An 18,929-nucleotide genomic window follows, 5' to 3' on the forward strand; every position below is an offset into this window, starting at 1 on the left:
AAAATAAATAAACAAACAAATTATTTTTTTAAATGTAAAGGGAAAGAGAGACTTTCAGCCAAGATGGAGGCGTAGACAGATACGCTGCGTCTCCCTCCACAACTAAGAAGGAATACAACTACCTCAAAATTAGAAACAACCAGAAGTTACAGAAAATCAAAGTGCATGGAAGTCCAGCAAACAAAGATATAAAGAAGAAATGCTCATCCAGACAGGTAGGAGGGACACGGTGTGGTGGTGGCAACAGCGGCAACAGCGGCAACAGCAGCAGGCCAGCAGAAAGCGCAGTTACACGTTTTAAAAAGTTAGGAGGGACACCTGGGGAACGTTCCCAGCTCCTCACCAGACTGCCCAGCTCACTGTCCCAGCACTGGGGAAAACCAAGCCTCATTGCTTTTGACTGTGTAAACCAGTAGGGGTTGGGATGGAGGCAGAAACTGCCGGTCTCTCAGCAGAGTCTGCTTGTTTAAAGGGCCCCCATGGACCTAGAACATCCACAGACCCATCCACTCTGGGAACAACGGCCAGGGCAGCAGCTAGAGGGGCGCCAGTCCCATACAGAAGTTGGAGAAGTACCTGGAAAAGGGGTGAGTGCTGGGCAAGCCGCATTGTTCCTTCTCAGACCCCTCCCCCACATCCAGTGCCACAATGTCGTGAAACAGTTTGCCGGTCACTGATGAATACTTAAGGCTCCACCCCTTACAACGAAATAGGAGTGACAGCTCTGCCTGGGACACGGAAGCAAACAAACAAAGGAAACTTCCAGCCAAGATGGAGGCCTAGACTACATGCTCTGTTTCCCTCCACAACTAAGTAGGAATACAACTACTGCAAAACCATAAATAACCAGAACTTCCAGAAAATAAATGAAAGTCCAACATATGAAGTTATAAAGAAGTGGTGTTCATCTGGACGGGTAGGAGGGGCGAAGCTGGGGAGGAAAGGTCAAGCTATGTTGTCTGTGGCAGCAGCAACAGCGACGGCGGCAGGACAGCGGTAAGCACAGACACCCGTATTGAAGGGGAGGTGAGAAGCCTGGAGAGCATCCCCAGCTGCAGACCGGACCCATCAGCTTGCGATTCCAAAGTCGGGGAAGGCAGATCTCCATTGCCTTAGACTGTGAGGCCCAGTGGGGGTGGGGACGGAGGACGAGGCTCCCAGTCTCTCAGCGGAGAATGAACAGCAGAAATCCATCCCACCCCTGCGGAAAACACCACGGCGTGGTGACATGGGTCGCCCCGGCTGTGACAAGTGCACGGGGCTCCGCCTCCTATAGCATAGGAGGTGTGACAGCCCTGTCCAAGAAGCAAAGGTAAACACAAAACTGTTCAAGATGGCACAGATCATGATAGAGATCCCCGTGACACAGCTGACCAGACAGCAAATATCTGATCTAACAAAGTAGCAGATAGGAAATCTTTCTGAGGCACAGTTCAGAGCTTTGGTTATAAAAATGCTTACAGACTGAACAGCAGATCTTAAACAAGACGGGGAAGGAATGAAGGCTAGTCCTGCTGAAATGAATGAAAACACATACAAAACTAGTGGTGAGAGCAAGAAAACCAGGGATCCAATCTACAAATCGGAACATAGGGAAGGAACAGTCAACCAGTGCAGAAAGAGGGAACGAGAAATGAGGAAAATGAGGAGAGGCTCAGAAACTTATCAGACAGCTATGAGTGGCCCAACACCCAAATCATAGGGTTGCCAGAAGGTGAAGAACTAGAAATTCAAAATTTATGTGAAAAAATAATGAAACAGAACTTCCCTAACTTGGGGAAGGAAATAGATTTATAGGTCCAGGAAGCACAGAGAGTTCCAAAAAAACTGGACTCAGGGAGAACAACACCAAGACACATTATAATCAAAATGTTAAAAATTAAGGATAAAGACAGAATCTTAAAAGCAGCAAGAGAGAAGAAGAGAATTACATACAAAGGGGTCCCAATAAGCAATCAGCTGATTTCTCACAAGAAACTCTGCAGGCAAGAAGGGACTGGCAAGAAATATTCAAAGTAATGAAAAGCAAAAACCTACAACTATGATTACTCTATCCAGAGAAGCTGTCACTTAGAAGGGCAGAGAAAGTGCTTCCAGGACAAAGTAAAACTGAAGGAGTTCATCAGATCCAAACCACTGTTTTATGAAATGTTAAAGGGACTTATTTAGGAGAAAGAGGATCAAAACTATGAAATTAAAATGAAAACTGTATCACAACAATCAACAACAGAAGCTAGGGAACTGAAACAAAGGTAAACTAAGTAGGCAATGAGAGTGGGAAAAGAATTATAGGTGTTGTGAAAATTATGGGGGGAGGTCAGCAGGGAGGAGGAAGGTGGGAAAGGGAGGGAGATGGTACAGGAATTAAGAAACATAGTAGGAGGGAGTGGAGTAGATAGAAGATCTACCGATGGACATGGACTAAGGAGGGGGGACAGCTGGAGGGAGGGATGTCACTGGGTAGAGGGGAACAAAGGAAAAAGAAATTGAGACAACTGTAACAGCATAATCAATAAAGCATATTAAAAAGAAATGTAAAGGGAACCAACTGTATAGGAGAACATACTTGCCAATGATACATCAGACAAGGGTTTGATCTCCAAAATACATAAAAAACTCATATCACCCAACACTAGAAAGACAAACATCCAATTACAAAATGGGCAAAGATCTGAATAGAGACTTCTCCAAGGAGGACATACAGAGGGCCCACAGACATATGAAAAGATGTTCAACATCACTAGCCATCAGAGAAATGTAAACTAAAACCACAGTGATATACCACCTCACAGTGGTCAGAATGGCCGTCATTAATAAATGAACAAACAACAAGTGTTGGTGAGGATGCAAAGAAAAGGGAACCCTGGTGCACTGTTGGTGGGAATGCAGACTGGTGCAGCTACTATGGAAAGCATTATGGAATTTCCTCAAAAAACAAAAAATGGAACTGTCTTTTGACCCAACAATTATACTGCTGGGAATGTACCCTAAGAATCCTAAACATCGAATTCAAAAGAACTAACGCACCCCTATATTCATATGGGCACTATTTACAATAGCCAAGTGCTGGAAACAGCCTAAGTGTCCATCAGTAAATAAGTAGATTAAAAAACTGTGGTGCATTTACATAATGGGATACTATGTAGCAGAAAGAAAGAAGGAATCCTACCTTTTGCAGCAGCATGGATGGAAGTGGAGAGTATTATGCTAAGTGAAATAAGCCAGTCAGTGAAAGACAAATACCATATGATCTCACCCATAAGAGGAATCTAACAGACAAAATAAACTAATGAATAAAACAGAACCACAGGCATGGAAACATGGAACAGACTGACAGTGACCAGAGGTGAAGGGGCGGGGGATAATGGTGGAAAGAAGGGGAAGGTACCAGACTAAGAACTTGTATGAATAATGCAGGGACATGGACAACAGTGTGAAATTGACTGTGGGAACAGTGTGTGGGATGGGTAGAGGAGGGCAATGGGGGAAAAATTGGGACAACTGCAATAGAATAACAATAAAAATGATTCAAAAACAAACAAAAAATATTTTATTTATTAAAAAATATACTGAGAGAGCTATGAAGCAATATGCCAAAAAGTTATCTGTTAAGTCTATGTGGTAGGCATATGAATGTCACTTTTACAACTGTGAATTTGAACAACTTCATAATTTCAAAAAATTTTTTGAAGAAAAAGGTTCATGCAGCAATAGAAGAGTAAAATGAACATAATTACCTAAGACTTAACCACAGAATTCTCCCTTATCATCTCATTTTAAAGTCATCAACAAATAATATTCTAGCATTTCCAGGACACATGGAGACCAAGAGGGACTCCATTATGTATTTCCTCCCTTTTTGTCACTGGGATTCCAAGACCACAGAAGAGGCAGCATGTGTTACCTTGGTGATGGTGAGCACGATGTCGGTGGATGTCACCAGTGGGTGGGGGTTTCCCATCAGCTTGTAGCCAATCACCTGGGGAAGCACCAAGCTGATTGGCTGGCCCAGCATGACAGCTTCTGCTTCGATCCCACCCACACCTGCAGGGAGCAGCAGGATAAAATAATGTTTTCATAAATTCTCACCATTTCCCTCAGGCATAATTCAGTGTCATTAACAGGTAATAAACCCAGTTACGATAATGTACTAGTAGAGTCACATTTCTAAAAAGAGCAATTATCTTTTCTCTCTTTCTCTCCACAGAATTTTTAGTAAGTGTTTCTCCCAGTGTGGTCCCCAAACACCTATATCAAATCCCCTTGATCCCACACCAAGTGAACTAGGGATCAGGAATCTCCATTTAACCAACACCACAGGTGATCTTCATACTTTCTAAATGTCCCTAATCCCTTATTCCAGTTCATTCTTCAAAACAAAGGCACGAGGCATTTTTCTGGGTACTGGAAATACAGCCATGAACAAAACAGACAAAAATACTAAATTCATGCTACTGTCATGTACTGGTACCAACATATATTAAAGTGCACACTATAGTACAGCAAATATGGAAGAACACTCACCCCAACCAAGAACACCCAAACCATCAATCATGGTAGTGTGTGAGTCCGTGCCCACGAGGCTGTCTGGGTAATAATATCCGTTCTGATCAAATACCACTCTTGCCAAATACTCCAGATTCACCTGGTGGATGATTCCTGAGCCAGGGGGAATAATCCGCATGTTGTGAAAAGCCTGGGAACCCCACTAGGATTGAAAAATGGGAAGAATTCTATGAATATCTAGCTCACTCCTATGTACCTTTCCCTCGCACCAAGACATAAAGAATCAACCAATGGAACCAACTCCACCATACCTTTAAAAATTCAAATCGTTCTCTGTTTCTTTCAAATTCCAGGTCTTGATTCTTCTGTAAACTGTCTGCCCTGTCAGGGAAAAAATACTAAATGTATAAATTTTAAGGCTTAAAATGTTATTTGTCAAATATATTGGTGATGAGTAAACAAAATGGTAATTTTATCTGCAGGCCTGCTGGATGGTACACATCCATTCATACGGGAAAGGAGAAGTAATTGGCAAAAGTAAAAAGAATAATTGTATTTAATTAAAGTGATTCCGACACTCCCTTTAAACATGGTGGGTAAAAAGTATTAAGTGAACTTAAGTTAAAACTAATTCAAACATAAAATCTGACCCATAGGAACAGACTCAAGGCATTTATGATGACAACAGCAGCTTAGATATTTAAATAACCCTTGTTTCTCTACTCCTTTCTCATCCATAACCTCATTATTAATAACACCTCTCTGGGCTGAGTCATGGCTGGGCTGGCACTTTCATCTGTTTATGCTGGGAGACAGGGAGCAAGTGACCTCAAGAGGGACAGGCATTTATAGAATCACAATTTCCTATGTCTTGAACAGAGGTTCCTGAGGAGGACAGGGCCACCCAAGCATGTCTGCAAAGGCCACACTATGCTGAAATTTACTCAGTCATTCAGTCCATCGGGAATGACACAGGCAAGGACTTTAAGAAGCTTTTCTAAGACTTCTATAATCAAACTACATTGTTTTAAGTCAAGGTAGAATAAGTCATAGTCACAACTTTGCAGGTTCGGCATAAAAAATGTGCTAATAAACTATGTATCTTGACTAAGTGAACATAGGAAAAGATAGTAAAATTAAGAACTAAGGCCCATGTCTGACTTCATTAATAGTTAACATGTACTGACATTACTAGGAACCAGACACTATTCTAAATACTTTACATTTATTTTCTCATTTAGTCTCCATAATGACCCCTTGAGTTAGGAGCAATTAATAGCCATTATTTTCAAAAGAGGAGAGACACAGAGAGGATAAGAAACTTGCTCAGGACTACACAGCAAGTAAGTGGTAGAACTGGAACTGAAACCCTAGCCATCTGACTTCTGTGTTGATGCTCTAATCCCTATGTCACGCTGCCTTCCTAGGGATGAAGTTACTGAACCAGCAGCCATGACAGTGGTCACGGGAATAATCACCACCACAGTGATAGCAGCAGCTAACGTGCAAGATTATGTCACAGGCGCTGAGTGCTTTACATGTATGAACTCATTCAATAACAACCCTTGACATAGGCACTATTATTACCCCAATGTGTAGAAGAGGAAGCTGAGGCACAGAACGTTTAGGTAATTTGTCCAAGGTCAAATACATGTAAATCACAGAGCTGAACTCAGGTCTGATAGTCCTGGGGCCTCTACTTTAACCACTATTTACTTTTCATTCACCCTTTTCCCTCACTTATTAACGATCTAGAGCCCACCTTGGGCCACATGATGCTCAAAGAACACAATGGTGCAAAACAGTGTGTGCACTGGCCACTGGGGAACTCAGGGCCTGGTAAGAGATACAGAACTCAACCAGGCAATTATAGGAGTGTGACTACCAATATCATGGATGGGAAATACACTGTGCCGAGAGCACTTAGAAAGGGACATAAATTCAGATCGGGGCTCAGGTATGCCCTCCAAAAGGAAATGACATCAATGTAGTATGAAGGGTGAAGGGGAGTCAACCTGATAAAAATGGGAAGGCCTTCTTTGGGAACAAAAGAACCAGAGACACTTACTATTTATTCTACAAAAACACATTCAGTTACCACACTGATTTTTACGCTTCTTTTTCTCTTATTGTGAATATCCTCCAAGAATATTGGTACTTGTTTTATTGGCATCAGTTCCTGAGAGTGCCTTACCTCAGGCGTCCACAAACTATAGGCCAAATGCTGTCCAATACCTGTATGTTTGGCCCTGAAGCAAAGAATAATTTTTACATTCTTAAAAGTTGAAAAAAATGTGTGAACAAAGATAGTATGGCCAGCAAAGCCTGAAATATTGATCCTTTACAGAAAAAGTTTTGATTCTCGATGCAAAGAATGAAAATCTGTGAAGGTGTGTATGTGTTAGAGAAAAGCAAAAGGAACAAATAGAGAAAGGAGCAATCCTAGTCCAGTGCAACAAGGCAGGACACCTCAGCTGACCCCAAATCAGCAGAGCCTCGGGACCAGCACAGCTAACCCTCAAGGGTGTCATCTCCTCCTCACCAGTATACCTGGGGGTCCATCCTTCTGATTCCACCTATCTCTGTAGGTCCAGATCTACACTCCCAATGTAACCTGAGTATCTGCATCAGGAATACCTCAGACACTACAAACTCAACGGGAAACCCTTCTTTCCTAAATTTTGTCCTCATGCCTGTCTGTCTTTATCTAATGACCTCCTGTCCTATCACTTAACAGCTATAGCAATCAAAGTCTTTATTCCAGAAATAGCCTCCTCACTCGTATCTCTGTCAGTCTATTCAACCTATTTTTTGTAAAGTCACCAGAATCAGTTTCCTAAAATACAGATCACGACCCATCTTGAATCTGCCAAAAGCTTCCCATTTTCTAAATAATGTACAAATATCTTGCAGTACAAACTTGCAGCTCCAGACAGACAGCTTAGCCCTCATACTCTCCCCAAACCCTTCGCATGCTATCTTTCAGTGTAGAATGCCTTTTCTGGATCTTCTCTCTGGGAGAAACATCCTTCAGGACCTAAATCAAGTGACAACTGCTGTAAGGACCTCTGACAGTCACGATAATTTGCACCTTCTCTGCGCTTACTATATTTACTAACTGCAAAGCCTTTTCTAAGCTAACCTGTTTCTTGAACAAATACTGGTACACAGCTCTGTTAAATAGATTTAATTCTTTTTAAAAAAGTATCCTGGAACATCATTCTGAAACATATGCAGCCCTTGCCTCTGGCACCCCCACCACTTCTGCTGTGGTCAGAGCACCTGTGAACTCCCAATCACTCATTATCTTTTGTCCTCTGGCCTGCAGCACCAGAAGGGTAGCTGAGCTTCTCACAGCAGAAGCAGGGGTGGAGCATAACCTTTACCCCAGAGAGCACTGGAAACTTCAGTTTAACACAAACAACACATTTACAGGACAAGGAGAAGTCAGAAATGCTAAGGCTATTTTATGATCTATTAATTCCAGGTAAATAACCTATTTACTTAGGAAAACAAAACATTGGTTTGCTAACCTTGGCTCAATTAACTGAGTTCTAGTTAGTGACATGACTAAGCAGCAGACCTAGAATTCAGATTTTTGCAGCACTCAGAACATTCCCAAATTCACCCAATCTAGTGAACTTCTAATAAGGTCTCTAAATATGGTGCCTTTACAGACTAAAGAGGACATTTCTCCTTAGTTACATAACTTGAATTTATATTTGGATGTATTTCAAAGTTTCCGAGTATCATATTTAATGGTACTCTAGAAATCTACAAACAGTATTTACAGAGGACATAGTTTTCACACTCATGAAATCTGGTTGGAAATTATTACAATATTCTTGTTGAAATTTAAGAAATGGTTATACCTGAGATAACTTTGTAAAACATTACAATAATGTGTTAGTTCAATCCTCAATTCCTAAAGAAGGTGTGAGGCAAATTAATATTCAAACCAGGTAGAGCTTAGAAATATTTAACTGAGAAAATCTACCACCCTACCACCTTTTACCCAGTTTTTTTCTGTTTCAGTTCTAGAAACAGCTGGAAATAAGCACACAGTTCCAGAAAGGTTGAGACATATCACATTTAATTCCTTGCAAACATGAGGAAAGAGACTGGGAGGTCAAACTGCAAAACCAAACTCAAGAAATTAAAACAAAACAAAACCAATGAAAACATTTCTAACAGAAATGTTCTCTTTAATTACAAAAAAAAGTGTTTGCTAGATTTAGACATAAAATTGGAATCCAAATTTATCCTTGGACTTTGCTGTTTTCAGAATAATGTTTTCTATACTAGAGTGTAAATGAAAAATGTCCATAAAAAAATTAAAACCAGAAGCCCTGGCTGCTGTGGCTCAGTGGATTGAGCATCAGCCTGCGAACCAAGTGTCGCTGGTTCAATTCCCAGTCAGGGCACATGACTAGGTTGCACGCCAGATCCCCAGTTGGGGAGTGTGTGAGGCAACCGCACATTGATGTTTCTCTCCCTCTCTTTCTCCTTTCCTCTCTCTCTAAAAACAGATAAATAAAATAATAAAATAAAATAGAAATTAAAACCAGAGTTGATGAATGTTAAGGTTTAAAGAGTAAAAAAAAAAATCACACCAAACTTGGTGATAACCAAAAATCATTTAACTGCTTAAGTCAGGAGCTCTATGAATTATGAGTCCAAAAACTTTAGACATTAAGACAATTAGTCTATCTCTACTAGTAGTTCCACCTCCCAGGCCAGCAAAATTAAGTAAATCCATTCACACCAATGAGTTTCCAAGGAGGATCAAGTTGGCCATGATTTGGTGAGGCTACTTTGTATAACTTCTGAAGTGGGACTTTAGGAAACATCATTAATCTCAAATAGGACAGGGTGTGTGTGTGTGTGTATGTGAGTTTTAATCCTCACCCCAGGAGAGAGAGAGAGAGAGAGAGAGAGAGAGAGAGAGAGAGAGAGAGAGAGAGAGAGATGTGAGAAACATCCATCAGTTGCCTCCAGTATGTGCCCTGACAGGAACTCAAACCCGCAACGTAGGTATGTGCCCTGACCAGGACTGAACCTGCAACCTTTTTGGTGTACCAGATGATGCTCCAACCAACCGAGACACCCTGCCAAGGCTGTGTATCTATTTTTAACTTTCTTTGAACAAAAACATTAAATTTAGCTCAAGTGACTTAAGAAAATAAAAGAAGAGACAAGTAGTCTAAGGATGGGTTTAGAATCCAAAAGAAGAACTGGTAAGCATCCAGTCTGTTTGTTCCAAGAACTGTTAATTAAATACAAAGCAGATTTCTCTTTACTTGATTGTATCTGGTTTGGATATTGGCAGCATGAATTTGAAAATGACCAGTTTCTACACTTCTTTTGAGGCTGTATGGTACCCGCTTAAATCCCCAATGAAGCAAATAATGGTTTCCTTTTTCCCTTTGAATGTATTATTCCATATTCTTAAATGATGCTTTATTATAAAATGATAGCTTCTTATGGAAAACAATTGCATTCCCAAAAATAATTGCAGTATACCACCTCACTTTCTAATCTTGTAATATCTGCATAACTTCTCACCTAGCTGAGATCACTTTATATGCAATTTACACCTGGCTCGTTGAGCTACATGACATAACCATGTTCTGATTGTTATGTAGCACATTATAAATATAACTGTAAAAGTCACCTAATAATTCACTGTAATTACATACTATAGTTTAATAAACCATTTTCCTTTATTGTACATTTAGAACACTTTTAGATTTTCATTATTATAAATACTTTAATGAATGCTATTGTCATTAAACTTTTTTTCTGTATCTATAAGGGTAAGCTGGGAAGTAGAAATTCCAGGACAAAGGTTATCACAGATTCTAAGGATCCTGACACATATTGCTTTCATCATTTCTAAATTACAGTGCTATCAGCACTGACACCTTTATAATTAATGTTTATTTTCTAATCTTAACTATTTTCTAATCTTAATTATATTGATTAGAGGAAATATCTCAAAAATTAAATTACTTTTTTTATGACTTACAAGGTTGAAAAGGTTTTATATAGCTTACTTTTTTTTAAATTGGAAAATGTCAACTTCCCTTTGTACATGTACCCATGGGTTTTACTATTTTTAAAAATGGATTATATACACTCATTTTTGGAGGGGGTTGATTGTATATATATATATATTTAAATTTTCGTTGTTTATTGGTGTGACATTGGTTAATAAAATTATATAAATTTCAAGTATACAATTCTGTAATACATCATTTTGAGTCGATACTTTTACTTGCATTGAGATGTGTCTCCTGAAGGCAGAATATGGTTGGGTTTTGGTTTTTAATCCAATCTGCTACTCTGTTCCTTTTTATTGGTAGTTCAGTCTATTTAAATATAGGGTGATTAATAATGTACGAGAATTTCCTGTACCCATTTTATCTTTGTTTCATGGTAGCTCTGTGTCTCTACTGTTTTTTCTCTTTGTTTCTGTCATTTTAGTTTGGTGGTATCCTATGATTTTTTTTTTCCTATTCCTTTTTTTATGTTATGTGTCTCAGTTCTAGTTGTGTGTGTGTGTGTTTTTTTTTTTAAGTATATTTTATTGATTATGTTGTTACAGTACTTCAAATTTTTTTCCCTTTACTCTCCTCTGCCCCTCTCCCCTCTCCCTTCCCTCCAGCAATCTCGCCCCCATTAGTTCATGTCCATGGGTCATGTATATAAGTTCTTTGGCTTCACCCTTTCAATATTTTTAACTTCCTCCTGTCTATTTTGTACTAACCAATTATACTTCGTAATCCCTGCACTATTTCCCAATTTCTCCTTCTTCCCCCTCCCAGCTGATAACCCTCCAAATGATCCCCATACCTATGATTCTGTTCCTATTCTGGTTTGCTTAGTTGGATTTTGTTTTTATTTTTTAGATTCAGTTGTTGAAAGTTGTGTTTGTTGTCATTTTACTGTTCATAGTTTTTTATCTTCTTTTTCTTAAGTAAGTCCCTTTAACATTTCATATAATAATGGCTTGGTGATAATGAACTCTTTTAGCTTTACCTTGTCTGGGAAGCATCTATTCTAAACTATAGTTCTGATGGATAGAGTAATCTTGGTTGTAGGTCTTTTGTTTTTCATCACATTGAATACTGCTTGCCAGTCCCTTCTTGCCTGCATATTGTCTTTTGAGAAAACAGCTGATAGTGTTATAGGCACCCCTTTGTAGGCAACTCTCCTTTTCTCTCTTGCTGCTTTTAGGATTCTCTCTTCATCTTTCACCTTTGCATTTTAATCATGAGGTGTTTTAGTGTGGTCCCCTCTGGGTCCAGCTTGCCCGGGACTCTCCATGCTTCCTGGACTTGTATGTCCATTTCCTTCGCAAAACTTCGGAAGTTTTCCTCCATTACTTTTTCACATAAGCTTTCCATTTCTTGCTCTTCCTCTTCTTCTGGCACCTCCATGATTAGAATGTTGAAACGTTTAAAGTTGTCCCAGAGGTTCCCAAGCCTCTCCTCATTTTTTTTCAATTCTTGTTTCCTCATTCTGTACTAGTTGACTGATTTTTTTCTTCCTTATGTTCCAAATCATTGATTTGAACCCCGGTGTCCTTCCCTTCACCATTGGTTTTGTGTGGATTCTGCTTCGTTTCACTTAGCATAGCCTTCACTTCTCTTATGCATTTGCTGTACTCAAGCATATCTGTCAAGCCTTTGAGCATCTTTATCACCAGTGTTTTGAATTCTGCATCTGTTAGGTTGCCTATCTCCTCATCTGTGGGGCTGGCTATCTCCTTGTCACTTAGTTCTCCCACTGGAACCTTGATCAGTTCCCTCTTTTGGGCCATACTTCTCTGTCTCTTCATCTTGACAGGTTCCTGTGTTTGTTTTCCTCTGTGTCTTAGGTAGAGCTGTCACTCCTGTTACGTTATAAAGGGCGGAGCTTTATGGATTCGTCAGTACAGGGCGACCTGTTTCACCACGTTGTGGCACTATATGTGGGGGAGGGGTCTGAGAAGGAACAATGCCGCTTGCCCAGCACTCACCCCTTTTCGAGGGACTTCTCCCACTTCTGTACGGGACTGGTGCCTCTCTAGCTGTTGCCCTTGCCATCCATCGTTGGCAAAGTGGGTGGGTCTGTGGATGCTCTAGGACCGTGGGGGCCCTTTAAACAAGCGTACTCTGCTGAGAGACCGGCAGTTTCTGCCTCCTCCCCAACTCCCACTGGTTTGCACAGTCAGAAGCAATGAGGCTTGATTTTCCCCAGTGCTGGGACTGTGAGCTGCACAGTCTAGTGAGGAGCTGGGAATGCTCCCCAGCTGTCCTTCCTGACTTTTGAAAACATGTAACTGCGCTTTCTGCTGACCTGTAGCTGTCACCGCTGCTGCCACCACCACACTGGTCCTCTCTACCCCGGCTCCAACCCTCCTACCTGTCTGGATGAGTATTTCTTCTTTATATCTTTGTTGGACTTCCATGCACTTTGATTTTCTGGAACTTCTGGTTGTTTCTAGTTTTCAGGTAGTTGTATTCCTTCTTAGTGGTGGAGGGAGATGCAGCGTGTCTGTCTACACCTCCATCTTGGCCGGAAGTCGACAGCTTCTTATATACAGTAGTCATTTTTCTTCAGACTGCATCTTATCTCCATTGCCTATGCAAACTCAGATCTTTAACCTCCTCTTCTTTTGTTTTTGTTTTTGGAAGTAATCCCTTTTTATGCTGTGAGTTCATTTCCAAATTATAGTAGCTATGTCTTTTTTAAAAAACTTTTTTACTTCTTTTATCTTTATGTTATATTTGTGTATAATACCCTATTCTAAATAAGAATTGCAATTTATGTTTCTATCTGTCTATGAGTCATCTTAGGCTTATCTGTTTCAGATAACCTACTGTGGTATATTCCCTGCAATTCAGGGCGTGTTGTAGTCAATTCCCTCAGCTCTGGGTGTCAAGGAGTTTTCATTTCTTCTTCATATCTAAAAGACAGCTGTGTTGGATATATTATTCTTGTCTGGTAATTTCTCTTTCAATAGTTTGGATATTTGATTCCACTCTCTCCTAGGTTGTACAGTTTCTGCTGAAAACTCCGATAATTTAGTGAAATTTCCTTTATAGGTTACTGTCTTTTTCTGTGGCTGCCATGAAAACTCTTTATCAGTTATTTTTGACAGTTTTAATATAATATGCCTTAAAGAAGGCCTTTTTTTTTTTTGATTGAGATAATTAGGTATTCTTTTAGTTTCCTGCATTCTAGGATCCAGAGCTTTCCTTAGGTTTGGGAAGTTCTATGTTTGAATAGGCTTTCTGTTGCCTTCTCCCTCTCTTCTCCTTTGGTATGCTCACTCTTCTCATATTGCTCTGATGGAATCAGATCATTCTCGTAGAGTTCTTTCATTTTTTTTACTCTCAAGTCTTTCTCTTCTTCCATCTGTGTAATTGCTAGATTTCTACCTTTGATGCTACTAGTTTCCTCCATCTGGTCAGCTCCTTTTTCTAAGCTTACTAATTCATTCTTCATCTCTTTTATTGAGTTCTTCAGCTCTTGAATTCCTATTTGGTTCTTTTTACAAGTGTCAATCTCTTTGGTAAAGTACTCTTTTAGTTCATTGATTGTATTTCTGAATTCATTAAACTGCCTAACTTTTCTTGTATTTCATTGAGTTTTTTCAGAACTACAATCCTGAATTGTCTGTCATTTAATTCACATATTTTCATGTCTTTATTTTCTGCAGATTTCTCATTTTCTTTCTGAGCTGCCTTGATACCTTGGTTATTTATGGTATTTGATGGATTACTTCTCTGCCTTGGCATTTATGGCAATGAAATCTACTTTTTAAAAGTGTTGAGCATTTCTCTACTTAGCAGATTGATAGGAAGAGGTCTTTCTTTTGTTTTCCAGTAGGTGGTACTGATGCACATTTTTATTTTCTCTTGAACTGCTCTGCCTTCAGGGATCTCTGCAGGGCAAAAGCCCAGAGTTCCCTGGGTAGGTACGTGACCCCTCAGTCACCAGGTCACCTTGGTCTCAGGGCACCACCTGCAGAGGGTAAATGTGAAATCCGAGTGCTGCATACTGCAACTAGATGCTGCCAGCAGTGCTGTACTATCTGAGCTGGCCCAGGTGCCTCTGCTGGACACAGCTGGAATGCATGGGGCGGGTGGGTGGGAGAGGCCAAATTGTGTGTTTATGGCTTTGTTCTCCTCCCAGTAATAGTAGCTGCCAGACGTCAGATGTATTTCCACCCATCTCTGTGATTAGCCACAGTGTGTGCCTGCTGCTCAGGGAGGAATGTTTCTGGTTCTTCAGTTCTCAGTGCTACAGATCCTGTACTCTGTAACTTAACACTCACTGCTACAGCTTCTGCTAGGGGAGCAGCTGCAAGCTCCTGAGCTCTGGAAAGGTTGTGTGCGGGTGGGAGAGCAAGCTCTGGGAGGGTGAGGGGAGGCAGTGAGGCTCTGTGCCTTTTCTCAGTGCCTGGTAATGGCAGTTGCTTGTCCATGCTGCCCTACCTCTGTGTTTTGTCTCTGTCCATTCCTGGGTTCAGCTGTGGTATGGGCTGACCACTCAGGCAGGAATGTTGATTCCAGTTCTCTACTCCTCAGGACTGCAGAGCATGCAGGGTGTGACCTGATTTCTCTCCCACTCACAGGAGTTCCAGGCTGTGTCTGTGGCACCTATCTCTGTTCTTCCTCCTTCACTTCATCTCCCTTTCCTCTGATTCACCCACTTTCAGATGCTTCAATGTGTGGCTCTCCCAGATGTGTTTATGTGTTAATCAGGGAATCCTTTGTAGAATCTTATCTGTTCAACTTCTAACTTCAAGAGGAGGGGCCAGGAGGACCTTTCATACCACCATTCCTTTGAGGTCACCTTCCATTAACCCTTTGCCATATCTGTTGCAAATATTTTAAGTTATTTCCTATTAACTTTGAAGTCATTAAATCTATAGATTTTGTTCCCTCTTGTTTTACTTATTGCTTCAAATTTTAGAAAGGTCTTTCTCATTAAGACATTTGACACATATATTCTTGAATTTTCTTCTAAACTTTTCAATAATTTAATTTTTAATATTAATGATTTAATTCATATGAACTATTCTTTCTAACAAATAATTTTCCCAGCATTATATCCAGAATAATTATTTCTTTTCTCACTGATAATAAGAACTTTATCTAGTTATACTTCTAGATGAAGATACCAGCTTTTTAGCAGGACCTGGCTGCCCTCTCTTGTGTAGTCTTGAGGTTCCTTCCACAAAATATAGAATGTACTCCCCTCCACCTCTGACTTTGGACTTGATTATGTGACTTGTTTTGATCAATGTCCCTGTGATGAAAAGTGATCCTGTGCCAGGCCTCAATATATTGTGGCTTCCCGCTTGCGTTTTGAGACTCAGTGAACAGCTGCTTCCTCCTTTAGCCTGGGCACAGCAGAAACGCACATGGAATGGAGCTGTCCCAGCCCCTCTGCAGATGTGTGATGTCACAGTCCACCAAGCCTGGGCCAGAGGAGGCAGCGCTGCCCCACTGCACTCGGCTCAGATCTCTAGGCCTCCCAACCAACATGTAGAAGTGTAAGAAATAAATTCTTCTTGACTGCCACTGAGATTTCAGGGTTATTGGAAGAATTCTGGGGACAACTGAATTGAATATCCCAAACAACAGAAAAAAGAACAAAGGAAAAGAAAGACATAAGCATTATAGAAACCTATATGGAGAGGTGGAGATAGTCAGAAATGAAATAGTTACTTGGGATTAAAAAAAATAAAAAAAGAATAAGGATCCAGTAGTTAAAAAACAAAAAAACAAACAAATAAACAAAAAAAAACTTTTAAAGTCAAACACATACTTGCACTGACAAACACTCATGGCAGAAATTCATGTGTTTTCCATGTAGACTTTGAGCTGGATTTAAACACAGGCTGCTCACCCCAAGAAGTAAATAGGGGGAAAAAAAAGGAAAAAAATATTTAAAAAATTTAACTCCCTCCCCACCAAAATATTCACTGGAAAACCTATACTAAGTTTGAGTTTTCCTAAATATATGTTTTAAATATTTTCTTCATTTATTTATCTACCTACACAAATAAAGTAGACTTATAACACAAGATTTTGTACAAAGCAAAAAACCCAGGTATTCATCTTAATCTCTCACCTTCTGTTGAAATCTACTTGGATGGAATGATCAATTACAAGATCAGCAGGACAGACAGGGTTTATTTTCTCTGGATCTCCTCCTAACTTTTTCACAGCATCACGCATTGCAGCAAAATCAACCACAGCCGGCACACCCCTAAGAAAAGAAGGAATTAAGCAGAAAATAAATCTGTCAAATAAGTGTAATTGAGTTTTTCAGCTTTTGTATTCATCGATAAAATTGGCAATGAAACTCATCAGTGGAACTAATAATGAATGACTTAGAAAAGTGAAAGTTCCTGAACACATTTTCTTGAGCTGAAATCACACAGATAGTAAGTGCCAGGACTAACTGGTATCTCTACATGCAGTCTGATCACTCCATTAAAGTTAACAACCAATATGGTCTAAACAGAGAAACTCTGGGGAAGCTGGCACTTAAACAAACTCTGGAACTTTTACTGCTGTAACTATTTCCCACTCACATGGTGGGTTGACAAAAGGCCTGGAGAAGACATGTGGACACATATTCAACTTCAGACCAAACTTAAAGGAATGAGTATAATTTAGAAAGTAGGCTGTGAATCAAATTTATAAGTGAATCCTTTCTTTTTATTATATTAGAGTATAAAATTTGGGTGCTTTCCTCTAGAAAAATAAAATTTGGTGTCTAGAAGGAATAAATTTACATCATTTAAAAATGGAAAGGTAGTACTATCTCAGAAAAAGGGAAAAAAAAAAAAAAAAAAAAGGCCAGATGAGGAGTAAAGATTCCTGGGAATAGCAGGATGTGAATTGAGGCTTAACAGCAACAGGCCAGGCCTTGAGAACTGCATATCTCCCCTCAGGGGGCTGCATATCAATGCTCCAAGTTTGAAATCTATCTCCCTCAGTGACAGCCTGGGGGAGAAAAGGTTACAAGATAACTCCACTCTTACTTCTTTCCCCTTTTGCTAGTATACTTATGACTATAATCTTCAAGACCAAGAAAATGACCTTTGCCACTGGAAAAGGTAGAATGATTACACATCCCAATTTACCTAAAATAATCTCTGGCTATCTAAGATTAATAGCTCCCTTTTGTTTTCAAAATTGTCTGGATATTGAGTAATAAATTCTATAGTCACTCAGGTTAGTTTGTTTTCTTAAAACTTTCTTTAAAGTCTGACAAGAGAGGAAAAGAGAGCGAAGTGACATTAGGCTCACGTAAAGTCCTGCAGGATGACGCGAGCAGGCTTAAATGGCACTTCTATGTTCTTATACTGCATGACATTCCAATTTAGTATATTTTCAATATCATTTTTCTTCACCAAAAATTGGTCACAGTTCCGAACGGCTGCCTCCAGGAGAACTCTGATAGAAAATGGTAAGCGTCCTAGGACAACAGAGAAAATATAACAAAACAAAAACCATGAAGCACCTTATTATAAAATGAGCTCCTTTAAGCCAATCTCTATATAAACTTGATACAAGGCATCAGACTATTCTTCCAACAGAGAAAATGGGTAAATGAAACTAACCTTAAAAGTTTAAAACATGAAGACATTGAATGGGTTTAGGGTACATTCAGTACTAGAAAGTAGCCATACACTAGGAAAAAATAAAACATTATGGTTAACCTTTTCATAATAAATGCTTGCCTTGCTTTGGATTCCAATAACAGGGTTTCCTTTAAGTCATCACGAAAGATATCAGTGTATATATTTACTGTATTATGTGTTAGCAAGTAACACACATACACATACACAATAATATTTTTCATGAAAACTAGTGTCTAAAAAATGAGAAAATAACTCCTTTACAATTATTGTAATTAATACAAAGTATGGTCACATACATCTTTCAAAGAAAGTAAAACCCTAAACCAGCATACAGTGTGGCCACTAGTAACTGGGACTTCTAGGATACAGCAATGGTAATTCATTAAAAAAAAACTACTTTATTTAGAGAGAAAGTGCTCCATCCTGATATATGAAAAATTTTCACCAATATTAACTGGTAAAGAGAAGAGTATAAAGGTAAAAGAGCACAGGATTTGGAATTAAAAAATATATATTTTTGTCCTATTCTGCTACCCACATAGTTATTTGATCCTTTGACCCTCTCTAGGGATTCAGCTTCCTTAGGACTTCTTACACTTTACAAACATGGTCTCTAGAGTTGTTAATCAGATTAAATGTTATAATACATATGTACAAACACTGTATATATTATAAAATGCTATGTAAATGCTATATCATTATCTACTTAAAAATGGGCAATGTAAGATGAGTGTGTGTGTTTGTAGACCTTCATCCAAGATCATTCAGC

General features: G+C 39.5%; 1 protein-coding gene across 1 annotated transcript in view; it reads right to left on the reverse strand.

Moving 5' to 3' along the window:
• ACO1 (aconitase 1) overlaps positions 1-18,929 on the reverse strand; it is a 69,500-nt gene that overhangs the window by 29,231 nt on the left and 21,340 nt on the right. Inside the window, exons 3-7 of the mRNA XM_090274048.1 lie at positions 17,826-17,994; positions 16,639-16,776; positions 4,818-4,887; positions 4,525-4,708; positions 3,905-4,044 (exon numbers count right to left, since the gene is read on the reverse strand). Coding sequence (XP_090130174.1) covers positions 3,905-4,044; positions 4,525-4,708; positions 4,818-4,887; positions 16,639-16,776; positions 17,826-17,994 — 701 coding nt within the window. The remainder of the gene's footprint in view (positions 1-3,904; positions 4,045-4,524; positions 4,709-4,817; positions 4,888-16,638; positions 16,777-17,825; positions 17,995-18,929) is intronic.

This window comes from Furipterus horrens, unplaced genomic scaffold, assembly GCF_987537825.1.
Source record: "Furipterus horrens unplaced genomic scaffold, mFurHor1.1.pri manual_scaffold_4, whole genome shotgun sequence".
Taxonomy (NCBI): Eukaryota; Metazoa; Chordata; class Mammalia; order Chiroptera; family Furipteridae; genus Furipterus; species Furipterus horrens.